The sequence below is a fragment of the Oratosquilla oratoria genome, chromosome 6, assembly GCF_046742065.1.
Source record: "Oratosquilla oratoria isolate Oo_2021 chromosome 6, ASM4674206v1, whole genome shotgun sequence".
Lineage (NCBI taxonomy): Eukaryota > Metazoa > Arthropoda > Malacostraca > Stomatopoda > Squillidae > Oratosquilla > Oratosquilla oratoria.
Window position 1 is genome coordinate 36449470 of NC_134782.1, and position 15000 is coordinate 36464469.

General features: G+C 34.3%; 2 protein-coding genes across 3 annotated transcripts in view; both read left to right on the forward strand.

Moving 5' to 3' along the window:
• LOC143026164 (uncharacterized) overlaps positions 1 to 3829 on the forward strand; it is a 9793-nt gene extending 5964 nt beyond the window's left edge. Inside the window, exon 2 of the mRNA XM_076186171.1 lies at positions 2989 to 3829. Coding sequence (XP_076042286.1) covers positions 2989 to 3389 — 401 coding nt within the window. The 3' untranslated portion in view covers positions 3390 to 3829. The remainder of the gene's footprint in view (positions 1 to 2988) is intronic.
• An 8075-nt stretch (positions 3830 to 11904) lies between these two features.
• Positions 11905 to 15000, forward strand: part of LOC143026391 (uncharacterized) — a 7997-nt gene continuing 4901 nt past the window's right edge. The window contains exon 1 of one of the 2 annotated variants that reach the window (XM_076186679.1): positions 11905 to 12124. In XM_076186679.1, coding sequence (XP_076042794.1) covers positions 12109 to 12124 — 16 coding nt within the window. In that variant the 5' untranslated portion in view covers positions 11905 to 12108. Of the gene's footprint in view, positions 12125 to 12809; positions 13312 to 15000 lie in introns of those variants that run through there. The other variant, XM_076186678.1, reaches the window with a different exon arrangement.

The window sequence follows — 15000 nt, forward strand, 5'->3', positions numbered from 1 at the left end:
TGTAAGAGAGACCGGTCTATAGTTAGTAGGGTCTTCCTTGTTCCCCCCTTTATATATTGGTACTATATTTGCTTTTTTCCAATCTTCTGGAACTTTTCCTTCTTTCAATGAACTGCTTATTAGACTATGTATTTTGTCTGTTAGTTCGTTCCTGCTTTCTCTCAAAATCCAGTTTGCCTTTTCATCTGGTCCATGCGATTTTATGACATCGAGGTTACTCAAGTAATTCATTATTTCTTTCCTTGTTACTTCTGTCTCATTCGTAGGGAGGACTTTCTCCTCCCACTCGACATCTCTAAGTTGTATGTTCTCCCTCGTAAACACCGATTTAAAATGCATGTTAATAATTTCTGCCATTTCTATTACCTCTTTGTATTCAACTCCTCCTTGTCTTAGTTTCTCTAATTCTTGTTTCTTTTTCAGTTTGTTGTTTACAAATCTATAAATACTTTTGGTTGATCTTTACATTTTTCTATGACATCTTTTTCGTATTTTCTCTTTTCTTCTCTGCACACTTGTACATATTCATTTCTATAACTAGTATATATTTTCCATTTTTCATGTCTTTTTCTTTTTTCCATTTTATCCAAGCTTTATCCCTTTTTGTCTTTTAAGTTCCCTACATCTTTTGTTGTACCAACACTTTACATATAATTTTTTTTTTTGTCTTTGATCAAAATTTTGCACTCCTTTATAAATTTTTGTCAAAATATTCCATTTCTCTTCTACTGTTGTTTCCTCCTTGTGTATCCTTTCCCAGTCTGCTTTTTGAAAGCTCTTATTAAAAAAAATCCATACATCAATTTTCCCTTTCTATATTGTTCTTTTTTTCATGTATTTTTCCTCATTTAGTTCCAGTTCAACCAATATGTGGTCACTTTTACTTATTGGTGTCTTATATTTAATCTTGTCCACTATTTCAGGTTCTGATGTGATTATTAGGCCCAGTCTCGATGGTTTTTCCTCGTTTCTATACCTAGTATTCTCTTGTATCTATTGCGTCATTGTATGTTCTATAATCATATCAAGTAGTACATTTCCCCATAGGTCGTCTCCACCCTACACTGTCATCTCTTCCCAGAGGATTCCTTTACAGTTAAAGTCACCCATTATAACTATTCTTCCTCCATCTTACATTATCTTATTTAGTGTTATCCTTGTGTCTTCTAACATATTCTTGTGTTCTCTCTCTTCCCACGAAGCCGTTTTAGGAGGCACTTAATTTACCACAAATTTCCTGTTCTTCCCATCCCTGTCCTCCACTTCCATCATAATCATCTCCACTCTATTCTTTCCATATGTAATATTCCTCACATTTATATCCTTAGTCAGGAACATGACTCCACCCCCTTGTTTTACTTCTCTGTTTCTAATCCAGTAATTATATGCACCATGTCCTACGCTGTTAGCTGGTAATGGACCTTTCAATTTTGTCTCTACAATTCCCATTATGTCCGATTCTATTTCTTTTAGGTAAATTCAGTTCATTCAAGCCTGTTATTAAGCCATTCATATTTGTGTAAGACACTTTTAAATTCTGCTACTTCATCCTGTTTTCTGTTTCCCTTCCGTTTTTCTCTGCTATGAACCATTTCCTCATTTTTATATCCACTATTCTCCAATAGAATTTCTCTTTGTCTGACTCTGTTCTGTTCTCGTTTTTTTCCTTAGCTTCTAGTCTTTTTGTTTTCTCATCCTCTCTTTCCTCTTTATTCATCTCTCTTTTTATCCATACCTGTTTATACTGATCACTTTTTGCTAGTTTCCCTGTTTTTGCTAAGATATTCTCTGCTGTCGTTTGTGACCTGAATTTAACCATAATTGGTCTGGTCTCATCTGTATTATGTTTCCCTAGTCTATATATTTCTACAATTTCTTTCCCTGTTTCTTGTTTGTCCTTTTGAACTACTTCTAATATCTTGTTTACTTTTCCTTCTCCTCCTTTACTCTTGTAGTCCTATTGGGATTATGTTTTTCTTCCATCCCTAATATAATTATACATTTCTTTTTATCCGGTAAGTCTCTTACTATATTCTCCTTCTCTCTCATCACTTTAATAAATGTGTCCTTAGTTTGTTCTTTCGTCTGTTGTTTTACTATATCTCTAAATTCAGTTTTGTTGTTGTCTTGGACTGTTCTCCAACCCTGTACCTCTTTATTATTATTCTTTAATTCCTCATTCTCATCCTTTATTTTTAACTGTCTTTTTAATTCTTTTATTTCTTTATTTAGGTTTTGGTTCTTATTCTTTAGTTTTTCTAATTAATCTATTCTTTGTGTAATCCGTGTAAGTTGACTGAACCTAACCTCCCACTGTTGGTTCATTTTCTCTAGTTTTTCCTCTAGACTTGCTAATCGGGGGAGGTTGTCATCTCCTCCCTCATTAAATCCATGGAAATAATTATCTTCACCTTCCATTGCGCTGCTCTTATCTATATTTCTAATTTTTACATTTTTACTAATCTCTTCGATTTCACCTCTATCGTCTGCGCATCTTTTGTTGACATTCCTTCTGACTTCCGGGGCCCGTTCGTCCCCTTCCTCATTTCCTTCCATTTTCCTCAGTAATCCCTCCCCTTCTCCTTTTTCTTCACCTTCCCACTACACCACGAGCTTTCCCCTTCCCTACTAATACAACACAGGTACTCACTCGTTGAGATCCACGAAATTTGAAGTCACTTCGACTTCCGTCGCAAGAAGCGACGCTCTAACCCGCTTGGCCAGCATGCAATGGTAATAACGACTTTGGTCGTTTTGATACATGATGCCTCGGCCGCTGGGTGCTGATGGTGGGAATCGATTTTGCTGTGTTCAGACTAACTTGAAAGGACAGTTCTTCTCTTGATGGCCTTGAGTAAATTAATGTAATTCCCAGATGTTATCAAATTTACAGCCTCATTTTTTTTCTTTCCCATTTTCTCGAAGAACGTTTGTGCTCCATGATACAAGAAACATTGCTCTGTGACTGACTTTCGTCTTTGTTTTCAGACATGAAGTTTCGGCCGCTGAGCGCAGCCTATTTGGTCGCTTTCCTTCTGGTGTGGTTCGTGGTGCACAGGTACAATTCTCTCAGGAGCTCCATCCAGGACGAAAAAGACATGAATTTCACAAGGCACGACGAGGAGAAAAATAACCAAGAGAAGGCTGTTGCAGCAGCAGAGGACAAAGACAAAATCGAAATGAGAGGACAGAAACAAGAAGAAGAAGAACAGCATCAAGAGATTGTCGAGATGAAAAAGGAGGAAGAGGAACCTGAAAATTCCAAAGAAACTGAGAATGATACAAAGGAGAAGGATTACAAAGAGGAGGGCGATCACAAAGAGGATGAAAAAGATACGGAAGGGGAGAAGGAAGTCAAAATAGAACCAGCGAATATGGCGGTCGGGTAAGGGAAAGGGAAGTGAGAGGAAACGGGAAAACAGGTGAAGGAAGGCACAGACACCCAATCTGTAGATGAAGAAGGGCAAGGAGCTGATGGGAATTAGGTGCTGAAGGTCAATACTTTTTTTACATTATGTTTTCCCTTATTGATATTGTTGTACCCAATTCAGGAAACGGGCAACGCTTGTAGGATCCTGTCTCTTACTTTCCATAGCTTCATATTCATATATAGTTTTCACTTGGGCTGTATATTTGTATTCCATTTATCAACCATGTGTGTGTGTGTGTGTACGTTTGTGATACTAACATTTATGAGTGCTAAACTTTGAATAAATATATCCTTTCACAACAGTAAAATTGATGTTGTGTCTCTCATTATTATTGCTGCCTTTTGTACAGAATTGTTGTGTAAATCCAAAACAAATATCCACAGGAAATAATGAGTTCATTAATATTCACATACATGTGTTTATCTTTAAACCTTCATTAACCTAGGGTACTTTCATCCTGGTTGCGGCCAGGCGATTTTATTCACATCCATGGCATCTCCTAGACAAAGGAAACATTTAACCAACTCAATTATACAAACAGATCCCACTTTACAGTTATCATCACTACTGCGGTCGTTGGCGTTTTAGGCGGACTTACGACAGGTGTCTTCTACCGCACACTTATATGGGAGAAAAGCATTGCTTACAGTGTAAACATAAGACCTTGAGATAAGCACTGATATATATATACATATACATATATATATATATATATATATATATATATATATATATATATATATACATACACACACGCACGCACATACAGACACACACACACACACACGTCGGTCAAAGTGACAGCGAAGTTCGGACTCCGGAGTTATCCAAGAATTTCGAGGATCACAACGACAAGGAAGTACCTGTGTTGTATTTATAGGGAAGGGGAAAGCTCGTGGTGTAGTGGGAAGGTGATGAAAAAGGAGAAGGGGAGGGATTACTGAGGGAAATGGAAGGAAATGAGGAAGGGGAGGACTTGGTCCAGGCAGGCAGACGCCATATAAACAAACGCGGGCCAGATCAATTTAGTGACGATGAAGGGACTAACAAAAATGTAAAGATTAGAAATATAGATAAGAGCAGCACAATGGAAGGAGAAGATAACAATTTACAAAGATTTAATGTTGGGGGGAAGCCAAACCTCCCCGATTAGCAAGCCTTGAAGAAAAAATTGAGAAAATTGTCAAACATTGGGAGGATAGGTTCGGTGAACTCACGAAGATCATGCAGAGAGTTGAAAAATTGGAAGAATTAGAGAGGGTGAACCAAAAACTAACTGAAGAAATAGAAGTATTAAAAAGACAGTTAAAAGAAGTAAAAGATAAGAATGAATAATTAAAGAATAATAATAAAGAGAATAAAGAATCCATAGCAAAAGAAGCACAAGATTGGAAAAAAAATCAAGAGAACAGAAAAATTGCATTTAATGATATAGTAAAACAACAGATGAAAGAACAAACTGAAGACACAGTTATTAAAGTGATGAGACAGAAGGAGAATATAGTAAGAGACTTAGCAGATAAAAAGAAATGTATAATTATATTAGGAATGGAAGAGAAGTATAATCTAAATAGAACCACAAGAATCAAAGAGGAAAAAGAAAAAGTAAGCAGTTTACTAGAATTAGTTCAGGAAGATGAACCTGAAATCGGGAAACAAATTGAAGAAATGTATAATCTCGGGAAATATAGTACAGATAAGACCAGACCAATTAAGGTTAAATTCAGGTCACAAACGACAGCAGAGAATATCTTAGCAAAAACAGGGAAACTAGCAAACAGTGAACAATACAAAAAGGTATGGATAAAAAGAGAAATGAATAAAGAGGAAAGAGAGGAAGAAAAAATGATAAGGAAAGAAGCTAAAAAAAAACAAAAAAAAAAAAACGAGAAAAGAACACAGTCAGAAAAAGAGGAATTCTATTGGAGAGTAGTGAATATGAAAGTGAGGAAATGGACCATACCAGAGAAAAACAAAAGGGAAACAGAAAATACAATGGAAGTAGCAGAAAATTAAGAGTGTCTTACACAAATATAGATGGATTGATAACAGGATTGAATGAACTGAATGATTATCTGAAGGAAAAAGAACCGGACATAATGGGAATTGTAGAGACAAAATTAAAAGGTCCACTACCACCCAATAGTGTAGGACATGATGCATATAATTATTGGATTAGAAACAGAGAGACAAAAGAAAGGGGTGGAATTATGTTCCTGACTAAGAAGGATATAAACGTGAGGTGTGTCACATATGGAAAGAATACAGTAGAGATGATTATGATCGAAGTGGAAGACAGAGATAAGAAGAGCAGAAAGTTAGTAATAAATTATGTGCCTCCAAAAACAGCCTCATGGGAAGAGAGTGAACATAAAAGTATGTTAAAAGACACAAGGATAACATTAAATAAGATAATGGAAGATAGAGGAAGAATATTTATGATGGGCGACTTTAATTGCAAAGAAGTCTCTTGGGAAGAGATGACAGTAAAGGGTGGAGACGGCTCATGGGGAAATGTTCTACTTGAGATGATTATTGACCATACAATAACACAATGGATTCAAGAGAACACTAGGTATAGAAATGAGGAAGAACCATCGAGACTAGACCTGATAATCACATCAGAACCTGAAATAATGGAAAAGATTGAATATAAGACACCAATAAGTAAAAGTGACCAGATATTGATTGAACTGGAACTAAATGAGGAAAAATACATGGAAAAAATGAACAATATAGAAAAGGAAGAATGATGTATGAATTTTTTTTTTATGAAATAAGAGAATTCTTTCAAAAAGAAAACTGGGAAAGGATATACAAAGAGGAAACAACAGTGGAAGAGAAATGGAATATTTTGACAAAATTGATAAAAAAGGAGTGGAAAAGTATGTCCCAAGACAAAAACAAGAAAAAGAATATCTAAAGTGCTGGTACAACAAAAGTTGTAGGGAGTTAAAAGACAAAAGAGATAAAGCTTGGACCAAATGGAAGAAAGACAAAAGACCTGAAAAATGGAAAATATATACGTGTTATAGAAATGAATATGTACAAGTGTGCAGAGAGGAAAAGAGAAAATATGAAAAAGATGTCATAGAAAAATGTAAAGATCAACCAAAATTGTTTTACAGATTTGTAAACAACAAACTGAAAAACAAACAGGAATTAGAGAAATTACGACAAGAAGGAGGAAATAGAAATGGCAGAAATTATGAACAAGCATTTTAAATCGGTGTTTACAAGGGAGAACATACAACCTGGAGAGATCGAATGGGACGAGAAAGTCCTACCTATGAAAGAAATAAAAGTAACAAAGAACGAAATAATGAAACACTTGAGTAATCTTGATGTCAGAAAATCGCATGGACCAGATGAAATAGCAAACTAGATTTTGAAAGAATACAGGAATGAACTGGCAGACAAAATACATAGCAAAATAAACAGTTCCTTGAAAGAAGGAAAAGTTCCAAAAGATTGAAAAAAGCAAATATAGTACCTATATATAAAGGGGGAAATAAAGAAGACCCTACCAACTATAGGCCAGTCTCTCTAACAAGTACAATAGCAAAAAATTGTGAAAGATCAAAAGTAGATGGGTAAAGTATTTAGAAAAAAAAAAACGTGCTAAATTTGGATTCAGACAAGGACGATCATGCGTCACCAATTTAATATGTTTCTATTCAAGGCTAATAGATATAATACAAGAAAGAGAGGGATGGGCTAATTGTGCATTTCTAGACCAAAAAAAAACCTTTTGACAAAGTACCACATAAGAAGTTGCTTAAGAAATTAGAAACTGAAGGAGGAATACAGGGCAAACTGCTTAAATGGATGGAAGACTTTTTGCAAGAAAGAAAAATGAGAGTATTGATAAGAGACAAACACTCTAATTGGGATGAAGTAATAAGTGGTGTTCCGCAAGGAACAGTTCTGGCCCCAATAATGTTTGCTATATATATATTAATGATATGGATGAAGAAATTGAAAGTTATATGAGCTTCTTTGCAGATGATGCAAAACTGTTAAAAAAAAAAGTGAACATGGAAGAAGATTGTGAGTCACTACAGAGTGATCTCAATAAAGTATGGGAATGGAGTAGGAAGTGGGAGATGGAGTTCAATACTAAAAAGTGTGGTATAATGGAATTTGGAAGAAGCAAAAAAAAAAAAAAAAAAGTAATAGGATCATATGAATTGGGAGAAGAAGGAATAAAAAAGTAGAAAATGAGAAGGACCTGGGAGTCATTATTATGAATAATATGTCACCTGAGAAACATATAAACAAGATTTTTGGAGAAACTTATAATTTGATACGAACAATCAAAGTGGCATTTACATACCTGGATGAAGAAATGGTGAAGAAAATACTAATCACTCAGATAAGACCAAGATTGGAATATGGAGCAACGATGTGGTCACCAAGTACAAAAAATGTATAACAAAACTTGAAAGAATACAAAGAGCAATTACAAAATTGGCACCAACACTCTCAAAACTATCATATGAAGAGAGACTAGCAAAACTTGAGCTACAGACATTATAGCAAAGAAGAGAGAGAGGAGATTTGATAACTATTTACAGAATCATGAAAGGCATAGAAACTATTGACGGAGGATCTAATAAAATGGGATGATAGAAATACAAGAGGACACGGAAAGAAAATCAAGAAAGACAGCTATAGAAGAGATATGAAAAAGAATAGCTTTCCTCACAGAGTAATCGACATTTGGAACAAGTTAGATGAGAAAGTGGTGTGTGCAAAAACAATACATTAATTTAAAAACAGTTTAGATAAAATGAGATATGAAGACGGGACATCACGAGCATAGCTCCCCTTCCCGTAAAATACAACTAGGTAAATACAACTAGGTAAATACACACACACACACACACACACACACACACACACACACACACACACACACACACACACACACACACACACACACACACACACACACATACACACACACACACACACACACACACACACACACACACACACACACACTCACACACACACACACACAACACACACACACACACACACACACACACACACACACACACACACACACACACACACACACACACACACACACACACACACACACACACACACACACATATATATATATAGATATATATATATATATATATATATATATATATTTCTTTATGTACTATCTCTGGAAAGGAGGAAATTGACGCATACATAACATTTGCGAGTGTTATTATCCCTGGCATTTATTTGTTTTATATTTACAAAATATCTTAAGAGGCAACCTTCTGAATCCAGGCTTACCAACATAACGATGACTATAAAATGATGTATTTGTTTATTTGCTTATTTATTTAAACATCTGTTTTTTTATTCATCTATTCCCTTGCTCATTGATTTATTTTATTAAATCATTTTAATATTTGTCAGGTATTGGTGTACGAGTTAGATCAAAACGAGTGGCTTGACAGATGAAATGATATAAGCTAAAAATGGAAATACGTCACCGAAATGAAGGGTTACGTGAAGAGCAGACACAAGTGTGACGAACTTTTTTGGCTCCATCTTTGAAACTAGTTCTGACACGCTTCCGAAGACTGGGCGATGCTGCTCCAAAACCTACAATATAGATAAAAATGGCGTCATGAAAACACCATTGTTCATTCGACTTCTTTCATGTTATTTCTCTAACTACTGAAAAAAAACAGCAATTAGGGAAATGTGTAGGAGCAGATTTGAGCTAAGAATATGTCGACTTTTAAAATAAACCCACCGATATAACGTCACGGGGAGACTGCCATATTTCATGACATCACCTCATCAATTTATTCATTCACTTATTTGCTTAATGATTATTATTATTGTTATTATAATTATCATTAATATTACTATTTATTATTATTGTTATTATTATTATTATTATTATTATTATTATTATTATTATTATTATTATTATTATTATTATTATTATTATTATTATTATTATTATTATTATTATTATTATTATTATTATTATTACTATTATTATTATTATTATTAATTATTATCATCATTATTACTATTATTATTTTTATCATTATTATTATTATTACTGTTATTATCATTATTATTACTATCATTATTATTATTATTATTATTATTATTATTATTATTATTATTATTATTATTATTATTATTATTATTATTATTATTATTATTATTATTGTTATTATTATTATTATTGTTATTACTATTATCATTATCATTATTATTTTGTTTTATTTTATCTTTACTTATTCAATATTATCTTATGATTTTTTTTTTTTTATTCAACTTACTCTTTATTCAGACCTTGATTAATGTGTTTCATTAATCACAGGGGAATCGGGGAGAGAGAGGAAAGCGGGGAACGGTGGGAAGTTGAGAGTGAAGCATAATATAGATTTGGAAGTACACCTGTGGCAGCTCGTGCGAGAGGCATTGACGCGTTGGCAAAAACTACTTCGTGTCTCCTCTCTAGCCACATAAAATGGTGAAATGAACATGTGCACGAACAGGTACACACACGCACATACACATATGCGGTTAGTTGACCGCTTTACTTCAGTGATCATACATTTTCACTTTCCCATCCAAGCAGCAAATCCATAAAAGCGAGGGGTAGCATATTTATCATAACAAAACCAATCAATTTTATTCACACCATGAGCTATGAAGGGGTGAATTCTTGTTGACGTAAGAGCTTCCCCTAACCTGAATGAATTCGTCTAGCACTAAAACATGTGCAAAACATGGTAGGTCTCATTCGAAGAATATTAAGATCAAGAAACCTGTTAATTCTACTACATCTAATTGATGAATCAAACTGTTTGGTGTTTGGTATCGTGAGGAGGCCATGCGAATAAATGAAATAGACTGCCGACAGTTAGATTACAAAGAAAAGTTCCACCCGTAGACGAGATACTGGACACGAAGTCGACATCTCAAAGAAAATGGAAAGATAAAACTCCGTCATGTAGGCAAGGATGGTAACCAGATTGTAAAGAATATTCGAATTAAAAACAAACGTTTGGAAAACTTAACAAAGGAAGATGAAGAATAATTACATTGTGAAAAATATGAGGGATGATAAAAAAATAACATCACATCATCAAATACACTCCCAGCATTTGAAAAACAATAGACAGTATGATTACAGTAATTCTTTCTCTATCTCGTATTAAAAAAGAAAAGAAAAAAAGGAAAAATACAATTGAAAATTGGGGTATCTTTCGAAATTCTACGTGTGAAAGTTCTGTCCGCAATGACAGATATTTTATTAATTAGTAAAGACGAGGAAGATGTACCTATAATCACAAAAGTTGTAAATATATGGGAAAAATAGGAAAATTGCGTAAACCTTACAAATAAGAAATAGCAACAAAAAAAGTAACAAAATACTTAAAAAGTTAGACATAATACATTCTGAAATCAAAATTATTTGAAAATATCCTAAAATTCTAACTTGGTGTTATTATCAACAAACTTTAAGTTATAAATCAGTAGCAGAAAACGTGAAGTTAAGACCGTGAAAATAAGAAATAATAGAAAAATGGCAAGAACATCCAAATAAGGATATACGTAAAGGTAAAAGAAATATATATGATTTTTTTTTTTGAATTATTTAGTCTAATAATTCACAACAACAGGATCCTTTACCGTAATGATAATTAAATTCTGGCATGCAGTTTTGAAATTTAAATCGATAACAAATTTTAATCGTTTTTTATATAAAATCATATTTCGTTAAAAATGAAACTTACAATCTAAATACTAATCTAGTAACGAAACAAATAAACTCATTTAAAAAATAATGTAAAATTAATCACAATACAATTGGATCCAATACATATCAGTAAAGCAAGGTAAATACAGCAGAGCGTCATACACTACACAACTCTACGCTACACTACAGTAAATGCATTACAATACAATACAATACTATACAATACAATAAATACAATACAATACACTGCAATACAATACAATACAATACAATACAATACAATACAATACGATACAATAGATCAAATTACATTTAATGAAACCATATTACAGTGCAATAAAAACATTGCCTCTTATTACTTCAAATCAAAATACAACACAATACAATGCAGTACAATGCAATACAATGCCATAAAATACAAATACAATACAATACGATGCAATGGATCAAATTACATTAAATGAAACCATGTTACGGTGCAATAAAAACGTTGCCTTTTATTACTTCAAATCAAAATACTATACAATACTATACAATACAACACAATACATACAATGCAATGCAATACAATGCGATCCAATACAATACAATATGACACAACACATGAAAGGTGCGCTCATACCACAAGGGTCTCGTCGTCAAACGGGGAAGAGGAACAGCTGCGGCAGAGAGAGAGAGAAAGAGGGAGAGAGAAACAGAGACAGAGAGAGAGAGAGAGTGAAAACACTTGCCCCCGGAGGAAACAGATGTCCTGTCCACGAGGCAATTGCTGATCCGACACTTCTGCTACAGGGCCCAGTTACTAAAAGAGTGAGGAGAGAGAAAGAGAGAAAAAAAAATACTGTTTTTGTTGTTGTCGTCGGTGGTGTTGTAGGACGAAAAATAAACCGCAAAGGACTTTTTTTTTTCTTCATCGAACAAGAGGAGGCATCAGTCATGAGCAATCCAGTCCGTAAGTACTTTTGTTTTTATTTTACTTTACCTATCTGTCTGTCTGCCTATCTATCTATAAAGCTACCTATTCCTTCCTTAAACCTTCTCTCTCTCTCTCTCTCTCTCTCTCTCTCTCCAATCTATCTTATTCTATTCCATCATTATTTTCGCAATATGTCTGTCATTCACATTTACTGTTGATGGCTATATCGTGCTTGCCACCCTTCCCACCCGCGCACCCCCCTCGACCGATTAGAATCGGCGGGCGTCATAGAAAACCTACCAGTACACTAAAAGACTTCATCTGGTGGCGGGGTTGTGGATGGGGGGGGGTGATTTGTTCATTAACTTATTTTCTTATTTACTCCCTTTATTCACATTTCTTATTATAGTGAAGATCAGTTCTTCTCCATTTCTGTATTTATGGCATCTCTTTTCCGAAGTAATCCACATGTCTAGTGTATATCTGAAGTAGGCAGCTATTAAGTAAACTGAAAGAAAAATAATACCTAGTTACCATTGCTTTCTTCTTTTTTTTTTTTTTTTCTTTCCTGCATCGTCATCATTATCATCATCATCTTTTTCTTTTGGGAGACAGTGCTGACGTCAATTAATAGAAGATCACCTTAAGTATTTTCCCTTAGATCCCCTAAACCCCCAAAACACGCCCATTCCCCCAACCCCTTATTTTTTGCCATTCTTCCGCTTTGTCACAGTCAGCAACGTGGCCGTTTGATGTCCCTAACGCACGTAACGTACTTCGCTGTCATTAGATGAGACTAGGAATCGGGGAGGAGGGTGTGTTTAATGTAGCTCTCTCATTGGCCGCTTGTCATGACGTCATGGCCGGAATGTTCGGCGGGACAAGTGTTTTCAATTGAATAGTTGGGAAGTAAGAATTTAGTAACGCTTTGGCTTCTAATCTTACATGAAGCTATATTTCAATTATCTATTTTAGTCGTAGATTTCGTTGTTTATTTCCACAGTGAGAATACGTTAAAAGACATATTGGTAAAACAAAATAAGAGCAAGAGAGATCAATTGAAAGGTGTAACCCGTATACTTAATATCGTACCGGGTGTTGTAAATATATCTTCAGGGTTCAACTTTATTCCACCCATTGGCTCTAAACCCTGTCTTATCCGTATTGATTTGGGTGACACTGAAAAAAAAAAATGGCCAAGATCATGCGAAGATTGAGAACAGGTAAATAAAATTGGACTCTTTTGTAATAACGTCATCCAACCCCAGAAGTATTTCAAGTAGCGTTTGTATATTTAGGGCTTTTCCCCTAGATTGAGATCTCTTAAGAAAGTCTGCCATTTCTATTTCCTCTGTGTATTCAACTCCTTGTCGTAGTTTCTCTAATTCTTGTTTGTTTTTTCAGTTTGTTGTTTACAAATCTGTAAGATAGTTTTGGTTGATCTTTACATTTTTCTATGACATCTTTTTCGTTTTTTCTCTTTTTTTCTCTGCACACTTGTACATATTCATTTCTATAACTAGTATACGTTTTCCATTTTTCAGGTCTGTTGTCTTTTTTCCATTTTATTCAAGCTTTATCCCTTTTGTCTTTTAAATCCCTACATCTTTTGTTGTACCAACACTTTACATATCCTTTTTCATGCTTCTGTCTTGGAACATACTTTTCCACTCCTTTATAGATTTTGTCAAAATATTCCATTTCTCTTCTACTGTTGTTTCCTCCTTGTGTATTCTTTCCCAGTCTGCTTTTTGAAAGAATTCTCTTATTTTATCATTTTTTTCATACATCAATCTTCTCTTTCTATATTGTTCGTTTTTTCATGTATTTTTCCTCATTTAGTTCCAGTTCAACCAATATGTGGTCACTTTTACTTATATTCAATCTTGTCCACTATTTCGGGTTCTGATGTGATTATTAGATCCAGCCTCGATGGTTCTTCCTCATTTTTATACCTAGTATTCTCTTGTATCAATTCAGTTATTGTATGTTCTATAATCATATCAAGTAGTATACTTCCCCATAGGTCGTCTCCACCCTTCACTGTCATCTCTTCCCAGCAGATTTATTCACAATTAAAGTCACCCATTATAGCTATTCTTCCTCCATTTTACATTATCTTATTTAGTGTTATCCTTGTGTCTTCTAACATATTTTTGTGTTCTTTCTCTTCCCACGAAGCCGTTTTAGGAGGCACATGATTTACTACAAACTTCCTGCTCTTCCCATCCTTGTCCTCCACTTCCATCACAATCATCTCTATTCCATTCTTTCCATATGTGACATTCCTCAAATTTATATCCTTCTTAGTTAGGAACATGACTCCACCCCCTTGTTTTACCTCTCTGTTTCTAATGCAATAATTATATGCACCATGTCCTACAATGTTGGGTGGTAGTGGACCTTTCAATTTTGTCCCTACAATTCCCATTATGTCCGGTTCTTTTTTCTTCAGGTAATAATTCAGTTCGCTCAAGCCTGTTATTAAGCCATCTATATTTGTGTAAGACAATTTTAATTTTCTGCTACTTCCGTTGTGTTTTCTGTTTCCCTTCTGTTTTTCTTTGCTATGAGCCATTTTCTCACTTTCATATTCACTACTCTCCAATAGAGTTTCTCTTTATCTGACTGTTCTTTTCTCGGTTTTTTTTCCTTAGCTTCTATTCTTTTTGTTTTCTCATCCTCTCTTTCCTCTTTATCAATTTATTTTTTTATCCATACCTGTTTATATAGATCACTTTTTGCTAGTTTCCCTGTTTTTGCTAAGATATCCTCTGCTGTCGTTTGTGACCTGAATTTAACCTTAATTGTTCTGGTCTTATCTGTATTGTATTTCCCTAGTCTAAATATTTCTTCTATTTATTTCCCTGTTTCTGGTTGATCCTCTTTTGCTGTGGACTCTTTATTCTCTT